The 22,246-nt window shown below is 29.4% G+C and overlaps 1 protein-coding gene across 2 annotated transcripts in view; it reads right to left on the reverse strand.

Annotated features, from left to right (window-relative positions):
* LOC145291493 (integrin beta-PS-like) overlaps positions 1-22,246 on the reverse strand; it is a 171,587-nt gene that overhangs the window by 81,241 nt on the left and 68,100 nt on the right. For both annotated transcript variants that reach the window (XM_080137395.1, XM_080137396.1), the window contains exon 2: positions 11,927-12,003. In XM_080137395.1, the coding sequence (XP_079993521.1) occupies positions 11,927-12,002 (76 nt within the window). In that variant the 5' untranslated portion in view covers position 12,003. The remainder of the gene's footprint in view (positions 1-11,926; positions 12,004-22,246) is intronic.

Consider the following 22,246-nt stretch of genomic DNA (forward strand, 5'->3'; position numbering starts at 1 on the left):
GAACATGACTTCCCACAACACGAAAACCAGCCTGATCGCCACTATCTGCCAAGCTTCTGATGGCATTTGTGGAAAAGGCATGCTACCAATCCCAGATCTGTATTAAGGTGGTGATTGAGGCTGAAGGCGGCTACATTGAATAGATGTCAGCTCTACTACATTATCAAGTTACTTGAATTGAGCTTTTCAGTAAAAGTTTTAAAATAAAGTTGTAGTGTTGTTTTCTTTAGGGTGACAAATTTATGGTTCAACTCTGAAATGTTGCCCCATTCATTTACAATAATAAAAATGTTGCCCCATCCATTTACAATAATAATAATAATAATGTTGCCCCATCCATTTACAATAATAATAATAATGTTGCCCCATCAATTTACAACAATAATAATAATAATAATAATAATAATAATGTTGCCCCATCCATTTACAATAATAATAATGTTAGCCCATCCATTTACAATAATAATGATGTTAGCCCATCCATTTACAATAATAATAATAATGTTGCCCCATCCATTTACAATAATAATAATAATGTCACTCCATCCATTTCATTTTAAATAACATATCCATTTTATTAATAACTAGCAGTTCAACCCAGCTTTGCTCGGACCCTATGTACTGTTCATAACTTGCCCTATGTGTGAATACACTTTATGTAAGATTTCAAAAGTTCCGACCAAAATATGTCTGAGTTAAGGTCAATTTTTTTTAACTTTGACCCCAATTTTGACCATTTAACATTTATTATTTTGGTCTCAAATCAAAATACAAAGCTTTACCCATGTTCAAGTTACCTACATCTAAAATTTCAAGTCGTTAGACCTAAAATTGGCGGAGGAATTTGATAGAATCTGCAAAGGTCAACTCTTTCAACTTTGTCCTTTTGGCAGCCAAATTTTTGCCCCGCACATCTGAATACCCGTGATGTATAAATTTCAAATGTTTAGACCCAAAATTGGCCGAGTAGTTTGCTAGACACTGCAAAGGTCAAATCTTTTGAACTTTGACCCCTTGGCAGCTCAAATTTTCGACCCAAACCAATTAAAAAGCTTTATCTCTGAATACCCTTTATGTAAAATTTCAAATGTTTAGACCAGAAATTGGCTGAGTAATTTGGTAGAGACCGCAGAGGTCAAATTTAAAAAAAAAATGACCCAAATTTTGACTCCTTAACATTTGTTTTGGGCTCAAATCAAATTATAAAGTTAGATCCATGTCCAAGGAACCTATATCTAAAATTTCAAGTGTTTAGACCCAAAATTAGCGGAGGAGTTTGGTAGAGTTCTTAAAGATCAAATCGTTGAACTGACTTTTTAACAGCCAAATTTCTGACCGAAAATTGATTAAAAAGATTTTCCCAAATCTCAATACTCCTTATGTCAAATCTCGAGCCTGCACCCAAACAATTGACAGAGTTAATTGACAGAGAAGTGTACACACAGACACGTACATTTTCACTTATACACACACACACACACATATATATATATATATATATATATATATATATTTTACAGTAGCCATTTAGTTGGGGTCCTTTCATGCTATCCTTGTAGATAACAGTATTAAAGAGTCATATACAAGGATTCAATTTAACTCTCTTTGCTAATTTCACCTTATTCATTTGTAATGTCTAATACATTTTTTTGTTCTTGGCTTTTGCATATCTGAAGAAGGTATAAATTATATTGAAGCGTCATATGTATTTCAGATCTCAACAGTTTTTCATGCCCAAATGAATCCAATTATGTTGATTGTTATTTCAGATATGTTATGCGCGTTTGATAGTAAGTGGTACACCAAGCCGTTTCATTGACTTTTAGAAACTGTCCCACAGTCTTGAGGCCAACTTAATTACTATGGTGGAATAATGTCAACGGCTGACTGCAAATCTTGTTTTAACATAGACGGCACTCAATGTACCGAGTTTCTCTTTTAAGTACATATTCGTAGCTATTTTTGAGTGGGTGATAAATAAAAACCCGGATCACATAGGTTGTATTAGAGTAATAATTCAACTTTGCCATTTCACATTTGAAGACATGGCATGTGTGTGTGTGGGTGTGTAGGGATAAACCCTATATGATGGTTAGTAGTTTCTTGCCTTTTGTTTTTCAGACCACGTGATTTACTCCTACATGCACACTATATTCTTGAATGTAAATAAATTAACTAACTAGCTAAAATTGGATATCTGATCCTACAACAAAGTAAAGATCATAAACTTTATCAAAGATGTTGAGCACTCTCCTCTACAAATAACAACTATATTAAATAGTTGAACTCGTGCACGGTTGTATTTATAAAGAAAAACCCAAGAAACTCCTGCTCCCACCTGTGAATCTTCATATTTATTTACCCCCCCCTTTTTTTTTTACTTAAGTATAAAATAATAATTGCAGTGTTCAGTAAGTAATACATTTATTAATAGCATTCAAGTGTTCATATTACTTCATAATTACAAAACAGCGTTCACACAACCACATACTGTGGTTGAGAAGAGAAAGTTGTGATAGAAAAACGTGACGGTATTAAGTAATGATGTCTATACAAACACTAGAAAGAAGGAAATATTTGATATGGATGCAAATATATATATGTTTTAAAGACCAGTCACAATGCAGATGGGGTTTTTTAAAAAAAAAATTTTATTTTTAGAAACGACGGTTAAATTCTAATTTTCAGCTTATATAAGAATCATCACCAAGAAATTACAGACAATATTTTTTGTTCTTTAAAATACATTCACACAGTAGAAATAATTTTATTCATAACTCACACGTGCATACCAGAGCAAGAAACCATTGGAATCGGACATATATTACTCAATCTTGGATAATAATGGAAGACTATGGCTAAATAGCAATATGCTGGATAAAGAAAAAAATATTGTCTGTATTTTCTTGATGGAGACTCTTATATGGATCAAAAATTAGAATTTAAATAAATATGTTTGTTAAAAAATATATCTGCACGTTTGACTGGTCTCTAAACAGTTACCTTTTTTCAAATGCATTTAAACAGTGGCAATACATTTTTTCATAAGTATATATAATACAGGTCTTTTATTAACTCTAAATCAGTGTGGTAACAGGAAAAAAATATCTGGTCGTCTAGCTGAAAACACTATCAATAATTCCCCCCCACTCTTTATCTGTGCCTAAACCTAAACGTAGATTCCATGAACAAAGCTTCTTTCAGAGAAGTGCACGCCTGTGGAATTGTCTTCTGCTTTCCGGCTGACTACAATATGGTTGTGTTCAAGTCTAACGTAAATAAGTTCTTGATGAGCCGTTCCATATAAGTTATCAAATTTACCGAATTTTCATTACTAATGATTACTATATTGTCCAATTTCTACTGTACACTCTTTAACCCTTATCCTTGAGTGGCCTCTTGGCCTTGATAATGTGCTGATGCCTGTGTAAAAAAACTTAATCTAATATATAAACGGCTATATTTCTGTCTGTGTCTCCATATTTTAAAACTTTATCTCTCCTGAAACTAAAAGTCGCGGAGCGATGCTAGCCCCCTCAAATGATTGGATTTTTACGGCCGTTATTTTATGGGTCAGTTAAAATTGTTTTTAAGGGGGCAAAAATGGGTCAAAATTTAAAAAATCGTTAATGGATATACGTGAACTGGTAAACGTAAAGTCATAGTCTTGTGCAGAAAACCAAACAAATTATTCCGGTCTTCGACAGGTTTGTATTTCAACTGATCGATCACCGTAGTGAGGAGTGGGGTGATAGATCCGGCCACAAACGATTTCTTCAGCAGCCTTGGTTTGTTAATGTGCTAGATGGTGATCATTGTGAAATGACTTGCTTTACAAACATCTCTCCTTCAGTCTTCTTTCAGCCTGCCAAGCCAGCAAAAGATCTAATGAAACTTTCTGATATTTGCATGTTGGTTTAAAAATAAATAAATAAATAATAAATAAATAAATAAAATAAATAAAAAAATTTTTTTAAAAGGACGTTTTATTAACCATAAAAATTTATCCATTTCTATATTAATAAATTTATTTTTATTTCTACATATATATATACACACACCAATCTGATCAAAACAGTAACCAACTAATGTTACTGATCATGAAATTTAATAATTTTTTTTTTTTTTGGGGGGGGGGGGAGTCTAGTTCAGAATTCCCCCTATATTGAACAACAAAAATAAAGAACACTCTACATGCGTACGTGTGACAAACAAAAATATATTAAAAATTCATGCAAATTGATAGAGTAGTTTTATTTTTAAATAAGAAAATCAAATTTATGAGTAACAAAATAGTGTCCATCATTTTAAAAACAATAAAAAGGGAGATAACTCAATAATTCAAACTTACAAGATTTATGTTGCAATGTCAACAAATTCCCATTAATCGCATTGAAATTAACTTTTTATCAAAATAAAACTACTTGATCAATTTATGTAATTTTTTGAAATATGATGTTTTTGTTTTGTTATGGATACATACATCATACATTTTTTATAGGGGGAATTCTGGACAAGAACATTCTTTTCCCTTAATACTACTAGTAGTAGTGCACGTGTAACAGCTATCACCCTTCTTTTGAACAAATACAGCATCTCTGACAATTGCAGCTTGTCTTCATATCTTGAGCTAGGTCAAACGATAATTCTACCAGATCATTTCTGATTGCATTAACTGCCTTAAAGCCCAACCACTCTTCACTGTGACAACATGATAATGTCAAAGCTATGTTATTGGAAACTTATTACCCAAGGCTGATTGAACTGGCACCCAATGTCTTGATATATCCAAGGCCTTTAATAGGGTATGGCATGAAGGTTTACTCCACAAAATCTCTAGCTATGGTATAGCTGGAAATGTCTTCTCAATTATTAAATCAATTCTTTCTGACAGGTTCATAAGAGTAGTAGCTGATGGGCAAAAATCAGAAGCTCACAGTATTAATGCTGGAGTCTCTCAGGGGGTCCATCCTGGGCCCAACTTTTTTCCTGATCTACATTAATGATCTTCCAAATCACATCCTTACATCATTTGTAGACATTTATGCTGATGACACTACCATCCATGGTAGCACATCTAAGTCAGTAAACGACCAAGTTCTCTCCGATTCTCTCTCCTCTGATCTTGAGCACATTGTACAATGGGGAAAGGAGTGGCTGGTTACTTTTAATGCATCTAAAACTAAGCTTCTCTCTTTACATCATCAACGTTCTGATCCCCATCTGGCATCAGTTGAAATGAATGGCTCTCGTCTTCAGGAGGCCTCAAGTTTTGACAAGCTTCTGGGTTTGACCTTTACTCCTGATCTTAAATGGAACAGGTACATCAAATCTGTTGCCAAGGCCACTGGAAAAATGGTGGGATCCCTCTATCGATTCAGTAGATATCTCACTGCTGATGCTATTCTCTATCTATATAAGAGCCAGGTACATCCAAGGATGGAATACTGTTGCCACATCTAGATTCCATGAACAAAGCTTCTTTCTTAGAACTGCACGCCTGTGGAATTGTCTTCCGTTTCCCTGCTTTCCAGCTGACTATAATATGGTTGTCTTCAAGTCTAACGTAAACAAGTTTTTGATGAGCTGTCCCACTTGTTAACAAATTTACTGAATTTCCATTACTAACGATTACTATATTGTCGAATTTCTACTGTACACTCTTTAACCCTTATCCTCGAATGACCTCTTGGCCTTGATAAGTGATGATGCCTTAAAAAAAAAAAAAAAAAAAAAAAAAAAAAAAAGACTCAACCCGGCTAAAAGGGGCTGGAGGTGACTGTTCTGGCAACCGGCAATCTCTGTTAGTTTTGTAACTGCATTTATGAAGAATCTATGGCAAATAGGATGTTGCTAGTTCAAGATTTGAGACCTTTCCCTAAATAAAATCCAAACAATACTTTTCGTGAATAGCACAGAAATGTGAATAATCAATGACAAAAAGAAGCTGAATTCAAGATGAATTTCCAAACCTGGGATCAACGACCCTCTGTGACGGCAGCACAAAAGACTTCTTCCTAAACAACTCCAATCAGTTTCAAATAAGAAAGTAAAAATTAATAGAAAACCATTGAGTACACGTGAGGAGAAACAAAGGTCATCTAACTCCCCTACTCCCGTTGAAAATTGTTTTAGGTCTTTCACTGCAAAATTACCATTTCCAAAGGGAATTATCACAAGAAGGTAATCAGTTTTTTTTTTATTATTATTTTAAAAGAAGAAAAAAATGGGGGATTCTGACCACACAATGGAGAGAACTCACATCCATGAGAAGCGCTAGTGATTTAAGTGGAAATCTCCTTTTTCTGGATTAAAAAAAAGTAGAATTCCACTAAAAAGTGGAAAATTCACATGTGTAGCAGTAGTAGTAATAGTAGTAGTAGTAGTAGTAGTAGTAGTAGTAGCAGCAGCTAAACTAATATAGGCTAAATGAACAAAGGCAGTAATGGAAGAATAAGAGATTAAAATAACTAAACTCTTTCATTCCAAAAGGAATCCACCCATTCTTACTCCATTCTTCCTCTTAAATATCAAAGCTGCCTTTAAAGCACATTAAGAAGGAGTTGAGAACTAACATCAAAATAAACACACTGGGTCTAAAGGTTGTACATATTTAACATTCAAGTCTTCAAGTATTTCTTATCTCGATTGCCAAGCTAAATAAAAGTAAAGTTGAAAAAGCTTATCACCCAGAACTGTTTTACTGCAGTCCTTAACAAACGTGGGAACTCTTACTTTATATTATACCATAAATTGGGGCTACTTTGATAATCCTGTGTCAACTTGTATTTTTTGCTTTTAATGAATCAACCGTGATTTATTTGATCTCTAAACTTGAGTCATAACATATGGTTTAACTAAGTTTTATGTTGCATTTCAGAATCTTCTGAGATGAGAATTGATTATTTGCATTATTCAGACTATTGTTCTCATCTTGAATGTTATTTTTACAGCATTTCCACCTCCACCTAGTTCAACAATATCTTATATGAATATGAACATTAGTGCGATCACTGGTGTAAAGGTATTTTTTCTCAGCTTTATTGATGAAGATGTAGACTAAAAAAAAAAAAAAAAAAAAAAAAAAGAAAAAAAAAAGACCGATATATATTTAATGCATCCTGTTCTGGTTCAAAATAAAGTAAATCCACTTAATGTTTGTTGTTTATGATCCACCCTGTCTGATTGGAGAAGGAAAAGCCCCCCCCCTCCTCCCTCTTGCCTTTTCTCAAATTAACACGTGACCTTTTTAAATCCTCTCCACCCAAATTCTGTGACCTCCATCCGTTTTTTTTTTATTTATTTTATTTTTTATTTATTAAATCTCATTTAATTTCTCACTTTACAAATGTACCAGTCCGACCCAATGCCACTGGTACAAGGCGATCCTTAATGCAAGTATTGTCACGCACTGGTACCAAAGCACGTTTGTTCTCAGTACATTTCGTTATATTGAATCTTTTTTTTTTTTAAATACGAAATCAGGTTGAGCGAGGGGGTGGGGAAGAGACAAGGTAAATATATTTTACATCTTTTTGTTTGAACCAGGGGTTTCTAAACTACCCGCCAAAATCTTTAATCTGGCCCATGGAGCTCTTATATAAAACAAAAATATTCAGGAAATATTTGTAAAAATGGAAATGTGTAAAAATAGTGTGGTGTTTTTTTTTTTTTTGTTCAGAAAATAATTAAAAGAATGAGGTTTTGGAGAAAAGGTTTCATTAAAAAAGCAAAGCTAATGAGCAAAACGGTATAAAACACCTTCAGATAATTAAAAAAAAAAGTTATTTTGACCCGCGTAACTCAAAAAAAAAAAAAAAAAAAAAAAACAGCAATATACCCCTCTCCCACCTTTTGAAAACTTTGGAGACCCCTTGTTTAAAGAAAAAAATATGAAATATATTTATCGACTTTAATATGAAATATAGTGTGAACTTTATGAATTATTAACTAAAGGAAAGTCAAGTATTCTTTTATTCATATGTACAGAAAAACTTAAACACAAAAAAAAAAAAAAGAAATGAAAAGCATTGTTGGAACAACAACATGCACAAAGATAACAAGCGAGACGATAAAAAATACTGAACCTGATAAAAACAATGCACAACACAATCGATGAGAGACTGCTGATAGAGTAGAAATTATGTCAGATTTACCTGTGTTCACACCAAAATTGCATATAATGCAGGGTCAGTTTAATGCAAAATGTCCAGACCCCACCTTCTCAAAAAAGTCATATTTAAACCTGTTGATATACCCTTTAGCTTGTCTTTCACGTTTTAACTGGATCTGTTGCTTTCTCATTCCACGTGCAAAGTAGAAAAGGTTGTAGTCAGGCATAACAGGAAGTTTACAAAGTTCTAGTGTCCAGGTTTGGGTCCTTTGGCTAGTATGGCAGGGTGCCGAGTTTTGTTGTGAGGCATAAGCCTACCTGCAGCTACTAGGTTGATCTAGGTTTCACTATCTTGCTCAGAACGATAACCATGAGAGTTCTGAGTTAGGGGGCAGGTTGCTTTTAAGGTCGCGTTGAGACTGTCATTTAAGGCAAATGTGGATTCATCAAGTAAAAATGATGGCGTATGTCATGAAGATAAACCAAATGAGTACGTCATGAAGATAAACCAAATGAGTACGTCATGAAGATAAACCAAATGAGTACGTCATGAAGATAAACCAACTTGAATTCAATGAGTGAATCTAAATTGTTGAAATTACGGTCTTATTTCTTTCTAGACCGTAATCCTTTATTATTTAGATTATTTGAATTATGGTTCTCATCTTTGGTTTGAGTTTTCATAACATTTCAGCCGTTGTAATCTCAGACGTATTATTTGGATTCATCGGACTACTGTTCTTATCTTTAGTGTGATTTTCATGTTTCTGTTGATGTAACCTCAGACCTTCTTTAGGTGTATCTTGTCAAACTCAGGAATGTTTCTATTGAACTTGTGAATTTGGACAGAATTTCAAGCAGAACCCTTTATTTACTTCACGGGGGTAGCACGCTCTTCCGTTAGGAACAAGAGCATGCTACTCCCAAGTAAATAAAGAGTTCTAATAGGAATTTTAGGAGCCTTAAACCTATTTTTATTTCTGGTTGTGAATATCACTATTACTATATATATATATATATATATATATATATATATATATATATATATATGTTTTTTTACTTATCACTTGTATTTATTATCTATTATTTATAATTAACAGTTCCCATATCATATTAACTGTTATAAATAATAGTGTATAGAAACTGTTAATTATAAATAATAGATAATATATACAAGGAATAAGTAAAAACACACATACATACATATAATAGATATATATATACACACACACACACACAGAGTAATATATAGTAATAATTAGTGATATTTACAGCCAGAAATAAAAAATAGGTTTAAGGCTCCTAAAATTCGTACTAGAATTGTCCGCATGGACTCGTGGTGCAGTGGTTAGAGTACTTGGAAAAATCAATTGTAAAAAGTGACCTTCAGTCCTCAGTGTGGGCGACAAAAAAAAAAAAAAAAAAAAAAAAAAATACAATTGCAAATTACTTAGGGCCTCTATTCAGTCATGGCTGACGGAACAAGAGCATATTACCCCCGTGAAACAAATAAAGGGTTCCACTCAAAATTCCATCCAGATTTCCCAGTTTTACAGAAACAATACAGAGTGTGACAAGATACACCTGAAGAAGGTTGGTGCGGTTACATCCATTGAAACGTTGTAAAAATGAGAACAATAGTCCGATGAATCCAAATAATATGAATAACCAATCCTCATCTAAAAAATTCAGAAACATCATAATCTCAGACCTTTAGGTGTACCTTTTGAACTTGGAAATCTGTCCAGAATTTAAAACAAAATCCTTTATTTAATCCGGGGGGGTTAGCATACTCTCGTCATGAAGACTTTTTTGGAAGATTGAAGGGCGAATCCTCAGTGCAGTGGAAGATGCTAGGAATGAAATTGTGAATTGCTAAAAACTTTTACTTGATCATAGCTAACAGAATGAGAGCATGCTCATCCCATGGATTAAATATTCCATGCAAATTCCCAGAGTTCAACAAGATACACCTAAAGAAGGTTAGAGGCTATATCATCCAAAACATTGCGAGAATAAAACTCATGAAAATAGTAGTCCAAATAATCCAAATGATCAATCTTCATCTCAAAAATTCAGAAACATAGTAATCATGTAGGCGAGTCCTCTCCTTTACCCCAATCCCAGGTCAATAAAATAACAATCTCCATTCTTTCATGAATATCTTGAGATTATTTGAAAACATTCATGCTAACAGTACATAAAATAAATCTTTCCCTTTAAAAGTAAAGAATGTCTTTTGTCTATACCCCACCTATCAGATATAAATAGGAAATTGTATTCTTTGTTTTGGGGAGGTCACAGTGATTGATGACACGAGCTAACAACCTGGGTGTGTTATGTTAGAATCCAGTTCTTTTCACAAAAACACTTTCACTTAGAATATTGACAACTTTCACATGGTTCCTCTCATAAAATACTTGGTGTCTTTCTAAAAAGAATTCTAACTAGAAAGATACAAGGAAACGAATGCCAACAATAGAATCAGCAGATTCATATGAAATGAATGAGTCTTTGTTTTTCTTGACTTTTTTTCAAATGAGCTATAAAAACATTTAGCTTATCATTCACGAACCAACAGAATCAACAATTTCACCGTTTCACACACACTTAGTTTAAAAGTAGAATTTTAAGTCTTTTATTCTTTCAAGTGCCCTCTTCACAACTGAAGCTTTTCAACCAGGTCTCTCTCTCCAAATGATTCTATTGTTTTTCAAGGGGCCCGATAAGAGTGATCGGTTTACTGAATTACCATTACTTGTTCTATTTGAGAATTTTCAGACTCCTGGACTAGTTATTCTACCAAAGCTTCAGATCTAGTCTATCTTACCATTTGACTCATAGTAGGAGGGAGATCAGATGGGTTCATACCTTTAAGTACAGATCTATAAGGTGGTATACAGATTTGGTTTGATAACATTGATTCTTTTTTTTAAAGTAGTACATTAATATATAGCATCATGTTGATAAATCAGTTTTCGTTATATCACCGAAGTTAAGCATCATAGAGCCTGGTCAATATTAAAATGGGTAACAATTTAGGAATACCAGGTGATGTGTATATGTTCTCTGCTTATCTTGGCATTGTTTCAAGTCATTCTGGACTTTTTCTTGCCACTGGAATCAAGCAGTGCTCATTCAGGAGAGGAGTGGTTAGAGATTGTGCAACTCTTGCTTCACAATTCAGCACATGTCATCCATCATCCCTCCAGGATCATCAGATGATCATTGTCGTTCCAATGGATGAACATCCATCCACATTGATATATTTGTTAATTTAAGCTATATTTAATTTGGTTTTATGCAGAAGGTAGAATACCCCCCCCCCCACCCCTGAAAAATAAACGTACCTACAAATTGAAAAACTACTGGACATATTTTTATGAATTTTGGAATATAAAGAGTAAACATCATGAGGGTGGGGGGTGGGGTCTAATGAGCTTTATTTGATTAATTTTTAAGGAGAGCAAAGAGGTAGAGCCCCCCTCCCCCCGCACACCTCACTATCATTACTCGCATCCCCAAATCCCTCCCTGGACAACACGAGGTAACCCTGCTAGTGATATAACAAGATAATCTTTTCAAGTTACTGTAAAAGCCACTCTTAGCATGTGCGTGTAGGCTACATTCAATCTCAAATACCGAATTTAATAAATGTGAAAAGATGCACTGGAGCATTACTTTAATTTAAAATAACATCAGATATAAGAAAATATGGTTTTAAAGGAATTTTAGTCTTATTTATCTAATTTATGAAGTAGTTGAACATGAAAAATTAAAAGAGAATTTAACAAAGTTAAACTATTAACTTACCTTGAACTGAATTCAAAAGTATCCACGTATAACATATTGAAATTATACATAGTATAAAAATCCTTTGGAGAAACATTCTGAAAATAAAAAGAAATAAAATAAAGACTTACTTATGTATTCATCACTTTAATTTTTTTTTTTTTTTTTTTTTTGCATATGCATTATATATATATATATATATATATATATATATACACACACACACACACACATACAAAGTTTTATTACGGGTATATAAAGACCATATTTATTTTTAAACATGAGGACTTAAAAAATAAAAAGACTGAAAAGGTTAACTAATTAGTTGGAACCTCCGAAACAGAACAAAACAGTGGTCAGAATTAAAAATCTCAAAATTCCGAAATTATACACTGAAAAAAAAAAAAAAAAAAAAAAAATTTTCTTTTATCTTTTTTATACAAAAAAAAAAAGATAGAAATTTATAGATAGTTCTAACACAGAAAACATTACACTGAATTTCAAATCGCGTTGCCAAACACATTCTTCCGACATTTCAAAACCAACACTGCAGATAACAGCATGCGAACTTTTCATTAACTTTTTTTTCTTCAACTTATTATGGCGAAGAAAAAAGAAAATATATAAAATTCTGCCAAAGGAGTATAACTTTCATATATATAAATTTTAAACAAGTAAATACTTGTTTATTTTCATAATATTATTAGGTGGTAGGCGTTTATTTTATTGTCTGTACTTGTATATAAAAGACACTTTGTCTGCATGAGTTCATTCCATATAGATTCCGAAACAGCTAGGGTGATATTTTTTTTAAATTTCACACGAATGTAGTTTATGTGTCTGGGAGTGTTCTTAGATAAGTTTTGCATCGGAAATAGATAATTAAAAAAATCTATTTAAAAAAAGTAACAGTCCGATTTTGGTCAAACCCTTATGCAGCCGAACATCACAAGTGCATTTCAAAAGTTTTATTACCGCACTAACATAAGGGCCCAGCGTATAGAATCAACAGTAGGGGTTTTAATAAGATAATGGCACATTCAAAATTAATGTTTCTGTTTACAGCATAATTGAACCATGATACTTGACTTTTGCATTTTAAACTTTAATTCAAGCAATGGCTTGAATTAAAAATAAATACTTTTATAAACTTATAAAACCAACAATAGGTTCTTTACAATGCAATATAGACTACAATGTAGTGTGAATATGTATTTTTATAATCTTATAAAACAACAATAGGTTCTTTACAATGCAATATAGACTACAATGTAGTGTGAATATGTATTTTTATAATCTTATAAAACCAACAATAGGTTCTTTACAATGCAATATAGACTACAATGTAGTGTGAATATGTATTTTTATAATCTTATAAAACCAACAATAGGTTCTTTACAATGCAATATAGACTACAATGTAGTGTGAATATGTATTTTTATAATCTTATAAAACCAACAATAGGTTCTTTACAATGCAATATAGACTACAATGTAGTGTGAATATGTATTTTTATAATCTTATAAAACCAACAATAGGTTCTTTACAATGCAATATAGACTACAATGTAGTGTGAATATGTATTTTTATAATCTTATAAAACAACAATAGGTTCTTTACAATGCAATATAGACTACAATGTAGTGTGAATATGTATTTTTATAATCTTATAAAACCAACAATAGGTTCTTTACAATGCAATATAGACTACAATGTAGTGTGAATATGTATTTTTATAATCTTATAAAACAACAATAGGTTCTTTACAATGCAATATAGACTACAATGTAGTGTGAATATGTATTTTTATAATCTTATAAAACAACAATAGGTTCTTTACAATGCAATATAGACTACAATGTAGTGTGAATATGTATTTTTATAATCTTATAAAACCAACAATAGGTTCTTTACAATGCAATATAGACTACAATGTAGTGTGAATATGTATTTTTATAATCTTATAAAACCAACAATAGGTTCTTTACAATGAAATATAGACTACAATGTAGTGTGAATATGTATTTTTATAATCTTATAAAACCAACAATAGGTTCTTTACAATGCAATATAGACTACAATGTAGTGTGAACATGTATTTTTATAATCTTATAAAACCAACAATAGGTTATTTACAATGCAATATAGACTACAATGTAGTGTGAATATGTATTTTTATAATCTTATAAAACCAACAATAGGTTATTTACAATGCAATATAGACTACAATGTAGTGGGAATATGTATTTTTATAATCTTATAAAACAACAAAAGGTTCTTTACAATGCAATATAGACTACAATGTAGTGTGAATATGTATTTTTATAATCTTATAAAACCAACAATAGGTTCTTTACAATGCAATATAGACTACAATGTAGTGTGAATATGTATTTTTATAATCTTATAAAACCAACAATAGGTTCTTTACAATGCAATATAGACTACAATGTAGTGTGAATATGTATTTTTATAATCTTATAAAACAACAATAGGTTCTTTACAATGCAATATAGACTACAATGTAGTGTGAATATGTATTTTTATAATCTTATAAAACCAACAATAGGTTCTTTACAATGCAATATAGACTACAATGTAGTGTGAATATGTATTTTTATAATCTTATAAAACTAACAATAGGTTCTTTACAATGCAATATAGACTACAATGTAGTGTGAATATGTATTTTTATAATCTTATAAAACCAACAATAGGTTCTTTACAATGCAATATAGACTACAATGTAGTGTGAATATGTATTTTTATAATCTTATAAAACCAACAATAGGTTCTTTACAATGCAATATAGACTACAATGTAGTGTGAATATGTATTTTTATAATCTTATAAAACCAACAATAGGTTATTTACAATGCAATATAGACTACAATGTAGTGGGAATATGTATTTTTATAATCTTATAAAACAACATTAGGTTCTTTACAATGCAATATAGACTACAATGTAGTGTGAATATGTATTTTTATAATCTTATAAAACCAACAATAGGTTCTTTACAATGCAATATAGACTACAATGTAGTGTGAATATGTATTTTTATAATCTTATAAAACCAACAATAGGTTCTTTACAATGCAATATAGACTACAATGTAGTGTGAATATGTATTTTTATAATCTTATAAAACCAACAATAGGTTCTTTACAATGCAATATAGACTACAATGTAGTGTGAATATGTATTTTTATAATCTTATAAAACCAACAATAGGTTCTTTACAATGCAATATAGACTACAATGTAGTGTGAATATGTATTTTTATAATCTTATAAAACCAACAATAGGTTCTTTACAATGCAATATAGACTACAATGTAGTGTGAATATGTATTTTTATAATCTTATAAAACCAACAATAGGTTATTTACAATGCAATATAGACTACAATGTAGTGGGAATATGTATTTTTATAATCTTATAAAACCAACAATAGGTTCTTTACAATGCAATATAGACTACAATGTAGTGTGAATATGTATTTTTATAATCTTATAAAACCAACAATAGGTTCTTTACAATGCAATATAGACTACAATGTAGTGTGAATATGTATTTTTATAATCTTATAAAAACAACAATAGGTTCTTTACAATACAATATAGACTACAATGTAGTGTGAATATGTATTTTTATAATCTTATAAAACCAACAATAGGTTCTTTACAATGCAATATAGACTACAATGTAGTGTGAATATGTATTTTTATAATCTTATAAAACCAACAATAGGTTCTTTACAATGCAATATAGACTACAATGTAGTGTGAATATGTATTTTTATAATCTTATAAAACCAACAATAGGTTCTTTACAATGCAATATAGACTACAATGTAGTGTGAATATGTATTTTTATAATCTTATAAAACAACAATAGGTTCTTTACAATGCAATATAGACTACAATGTAGTGTGAATATGTATTTTTATAATCTTATAAAACCAACAATAGGTTCTTTACAATGCAATATAGACTACAATGTAGTGTGAATATGTATTTTTATAATCTTATAAAACCAACAATAGGTTCTTTACAATGCAATATAGACTACAATGTAGTGTGAATATGTATTTTTATAATCTTATAAAACCAACAATAGGTTCTTTACAATGCAATATAGACTACAATGTAGTGTGAATATGTATTTTTATAATCTTATAAAACAACAATAGGTTCTTTACAATGCAATATAGACTACAATGTAGTGTGAATATGTATTTTTATAATCTTATAAAACCAACAATAGGTTCTTTACAATGCAATATAGACTACAATGTAGTGTGAATATGTATTTTTATAATCTTATAAAACCAACAATAGGTTCTTTACAATGCAATATAGACTACAATGTAGTGTGAATATGTATTTTTATAATCTTATAAAACCAACAATAGGTTCTTTACAATGCAATATAGACTACAATGTAGTGTGAATATGTATTTTTATAATCTTATAAAACCAACAATAGGTTCTTTACAATGCAATATAGACTACAATGTAGTGTGAATATGTATTTTTATAATCTTATAAAACAATAGGTTCTTTACAATGCAATATAGACTACAATGTAGTGTGAATATGTATTTTTATAATCTTATAAAACCAACAATAGGTTCTTTACAATGCAATATAGACTACAATGTAGTGTGAATATGTATTTTTATAATCTTATAAAACAACAATAGGTTCTTTACAATGCAATATAGACTACAATGTAGTGTGAATATGTATTTTTATAATCTTATAAAACCAACAATAGGTTCTTTACAATGCAATATAGACTACAATGTAGTGTGAATATGTATTTTTATAATCTTATAAAACAACAATAGGTTCTTTACAATGCAATATAGACTACAATGTAGTGTGAATATGTATTTTTATAATCTTATAAAACCAACAATAGGTTCTTTACAATGCAATATAGACTACAATGTAGTGTGAATATGTATTTTTATAATCTTATAAAACAACAATAGGTTCTTTACAATGCAATATAGACTACAATGTAGTGTGAATATGTATTTTTATAATCTTATAAAACCAACAATAGGTTCTTTACAATGCAATATAGACTACAATGTAGTGTGAATATGTATTTTTATAATCTTATAAAACAACAATAGGTTCTTTACAATGCAATATAGACTACAATGTAGTGTGAATATGTATTTTTATAATCTTATAAAACAACAATAGGTTCTTTACAATGCAATATAGACTACAATGTAGTGTGAATATGTATTTTTATAATCTTATAAAACAACAATAGGTTCTTTACAATGCAATATAGACTACAATGTAGTGTGAATATGTATTTTTATAATCTTATAAAACCAACAATAGGTTCTTTACAATGCAATATAGACTACAATGTAGTGTGAATATGTATTTTTATAATCTTATAAAACAACAATAGGTTCTTTACAATGCAATATAGACTACAATGTAGTGTGAATATGTATTTTTATAATCTTATAAAACCAACAATAGGTTCTTTACAATGCAATATAGACTACAATGTAGTGTGAATATGTATTTTTATAATCTTATAAAACAACAATAGGTTCTTTACAATGCAATATAGACTACAATGTAGTGTGAATATGTATTTTTATAATCTTATAAAACTAACAATAGGTTCTTTACAATGCAATATAGACTACAATGTAGTGTGAATATGTATTTTTATAATCTTATAAAACAACAATAGGTTCTTTACAATGCAATATAGACTACAATGTAGTGTGAATATGTATTTTTATAATCTTATAAAACAACAATAGGTTCTTTACAATGCAATATAGACTACAATGTAGTGTGAATATGTATTTTTATAATCTTATAAAACCAACAATAGGTTCTTTACAATGCAATATAGACTACAATGTAGTGTGAATATGTATTTTTATAATCTTATAAAACCAACAATAGGTTCTTTACAATGCAATATAGACTACAATGTAGTGTGAATATGTATTTTTATAATCTTATAAAACCAACAATAGGTTCTTTACAATGCAATATAGACTACAATGTAGTGTGAATATGTATTTTTATAATCTTATAAAACAATAGGTTCTTTACAATGCAATATAGACTACAATGTAGTGTGAATATGTATTTTTATAATCTTATAAAACCAACAATAGGTTCTTTACAATGCAATATAGACTACAATGTAGTGTGAATATGTATTTTTATAATCTTATAAAACAACAATAGGTTCTTTACAATGCAATATAGACTACAATGTAGTGTGAATATGTATTTTTATAATCTTATAAAACCAACAATAGGTTCTTTACAATGCAATATAGACTACAATGTAGTGTGAATATGTATTTTTATAATCTTATAAAACAACAATAGGTTCTTTACAATGCAATATAGACTACAATGTAGTGTGAATATGTATTTTTATAATCTTATAAAACCAACAATAGGTTCTTTACAATGCAATATAGACTACAATGTAGTGTGAATATGTATTTTTATAATCTTATAAAACAACAATAGGTTCTTTACAATGCAATATAGACTACAATGTAGTGTGAATATGTATTTTTATAATCTTATAAAACCAACAATAGGTTCTTTACAATGCAATATAGACTACAATGTAGTGTGAATATGTATTTTTATAATCTTATAAAACAACAATAGGTTCTTTACAATGCAATATAGACTACAATGTAGTGTGAATATGTATTTTTATAATCTTATAAAACAACAATAGGTTCTTTACAATGCAATATAGACTACAATGTAGTGTGAATATGTATTTTTATAATCTTATAAAACAACAATAGGTTCTTTACAATGCAATATAGACTACAATGTAGTGTGAATATGTATTTTTATAATCTTATAAAACCAACAATAGGTTCTTTACAATGCAATATAGACTACAATGTAGTGTGAATATGTATTTTTATAATCTTATAAAACAACAATAGGTTCTTTACAATGCAATATAGACTACAATGTAGTGTGAATATGTATTTTTATAATCTTATAAAACCAACAATAGGTTCTTTACAATGCAATATAGACTACAATGTAGTGTGAATATGTATTTTTATAATCTTATAAAACAACAATAGGTTCTTTACAATGCAATATAGACTACAATGTAGTGTGAATATGTATTTTTATAATCTTATAAAACTAACAATAGGTTCTTTACAATGCAATATAGACTACAATGTAGTGTGAATATGTATTTTTATAATCTTATAAAACAACAATAGGTTCTTTACAATGCAATATAGACTACAATGTAGTGTGAATATGTATTTTTATAATCTTATAAAACAACAATAGGTTCTTTACAATGCAATATAGACTACAATGTAGTGTGAATATGTATTTTTATAATCTTATAAAACAACAATAGGTTCTTTACAATGCAATATAGACTACAATGTAGCGTGGATATGTATTTTTATAATCTTATAAAACAACAATAGGTTCTTTACAATGCAATATAGACTACAATGTAGTGTGAATATGTATTTTTATAATCTTATAAAACAACAATAGGTTCTTTACAATGCAATATAGACTACAATGTAGTGTGAATATGTATTTTTATAATCTTATAAAACAACAATAGGTTCTTTACAATGCAATATAGACTACAATGTAGTGTGAATATGTATTTTTATAATCTTATAAAACCAACAATAGGTTCTTTACAATGCAATATAGACTACAATGTAGCGTGAATATGTATTTTTATAATCTTATAAAACAACAATAGGTTCTTTACAATGCAATATAGACTACAATGTAGTGTGAATATGTATTTTTATAATCTTATAAAACCAACAATAGGTTCTTTACAATGCAATATAGACTACAATGTAGTGTGAATATGTATTTTTATAATCTTATAAACCAACAATAGGTTCTTTACAATGCAATATAGACTACAATGTAGTGTGAATATGTATTTTTATAATCTTATAAAACCAACAATAGGTTCTTTACAATGCAATATAGACTACAATGTAGTGTGAATATGTATTTTTATAATCTTATAAAACAACAATAGGTTCTTTACAATGCAATATAGACTACAATGTAGCGTGAATATGTATTTTTATAATCTTATAAAACCAACAATAGGTTCTTTACAATGCAATATAGACTACAATGTAGTGTGAATATGTATTTTTATAATCTTATAAAACCAACAATAGGTTCTTTACAATGCAATATAGACTACAATGTAGTGTGAATATGTATTTTTATAATCTTATAAAACCAACAATAGGTTCTTTACAATGCAATATAGACTACAATGTAGTGTGAATATGTATTTTTATAATCTTATAAAACAACAATAGGTTCTTTACAATGCAATATAGACTACAATGTAGTGTGAATATGTATTTTTATAATCTTATAAAACAACAATAGGTTCTTTACAATGCAATATAGACTACAATGTAGTGTGAATATGTATTTTTATAATCTTATAAAACAACAATAGGTTCTTTACAATGCAATATAGACTACAATGTAGTGTGAATATGTATTTTTATAATCTTATAAAAACAACAATAGGTTCTTTACAATGCAATATAGACTACAATGTAGCGTGAATATGTATTTTTATAATCTTATAAAACCAACAATAGGTTCTTTACAATGCAATATAGACTACAATGTAGTGTGAATATGTATTTTTATAATCTTATAAAACCAACAATAGGTTCTTTACAATGCAATATAGACTACAATGTAGTGTGAATATGTATTTTTATAATCTTATAAAACAACAATAGGTTCTTTACAATGCAATATAGACTACAATGTAGTGTGAATATGTATTTTTATAATCTTATAAAAACAACAATAGGTTCTTTACAATGCAATATAGACTACAATGTAGTGTGAATATGTATTTTTATAATCTTATAAAACAACAATAGGTTCTTTACAATGCAATATAGACTACAATGTAGTGTGAATATGTATTTTTATAATCTTATAAAACCAACAATAGGTTCTTTACAATGCAATATAGACTACAATGTAGTGTGAATATGTATTTTTATAATCTTATAAAACCAACAATAGGTTCTTTACAATGCAATATAGACTACAATGTAGTGTGAATATGTATTTTTATAATCTTATAAAACCAACAATAGGTTCTTTACAATGCAATATAGACTACAATGTAGTGTGAATATGTATTTTTATAATCTTATAAAACAACAATAGGTTCTTTACAATGCAATATAGACTACAATGTAGTGTGAATATGTATTTTTATAATCTTATAAAACAACAATAGGTTCTTTACAATGCAATATAGACTACAATGTAGTGTGAATATGTATTTTTATAATCTTATAAAAACAACAATAGGTTCTTTACAATGCAATATAGACTACAATGTAGCGTGAATATGTATTTTTATAATCTTATAAAACCAACAATAGGTTCTTTACAATGCAATATAGACTACAATGTAGTGTGAATATGTATTTTTATAATCTTATAAAACCAACAATAGGTTCTTTACAATGCAATATAGACTACAATGTAGTGTGAATATGTATTTTTATAATCTTATAAAACCAACAATAGGTTCTTTACAATGCAATATAGACTACAATGTAGTGTGAATATGTATTTTTATAATCTTATAAAACCAACAATAGGTTCTTTACAATGCAATATAAACTATAATGTAGTGTGAACAGATTCACTGTGGAGAGGCACCTGAACTTCCTCCTGGTGCACTACAGCGGGTCCACTACTAGAGCAGGCAATTAATCTATTTGATTGAAAAAAAATAGAAATAATAAAAAAGTATAGGAGAGTGGAACATTTGTTGATCATCATTCAATCCCGGGCAACGTCCGATCTCCTAGCGAGTTAAAAGTAAAAATGAGTTTATTTTTAATAAGCTCAATTTTTAATAAGACGTACAAAGAAATAAATAATTTGCTATTTGACCTCTAAAGTTAATTTTAATACAAACTATCTCAAGTAGATAAATATGTATTATGAACATTGTATGGATATATAAGCAAATCACTTATCTATGTGTACACGAGTGTTTATGAAGAGCGAAATATTATTCAACACTTGTCTGTATCCTTTAGAAATGGCAAAATATTGGAGTCATTTCACCAAAATTATCTGAGATGTTTCCTGCAAGGTTCCTGATATAAAACTACTCAAGTGTCTCGAGGAGGTTTGAGTATAAAACATGTTTAATATGAAGCAAAGCTGAGTTAAGTCACTTATCTCAGTTAAAGGAGTGCTGATTTTCCACAAATAACTGTTCTATTAAT

The sequence above is a fragment of the Euprymna scolopes genome, chromosome 12, assembly GCF_053919585.1.
Source record: "Euprymna scolopes isolate OS-2025 chromosome 12, ASM5391958v1, whole genome shotgun sequence".
NCBI classification, from domain to species: domain Eukaryota; kingdom Metazoa; phylum Mollusca; class Cephalopoda; order Sepiida; family Sepiolidae; genus Euprymna; species Euprymna scolopes.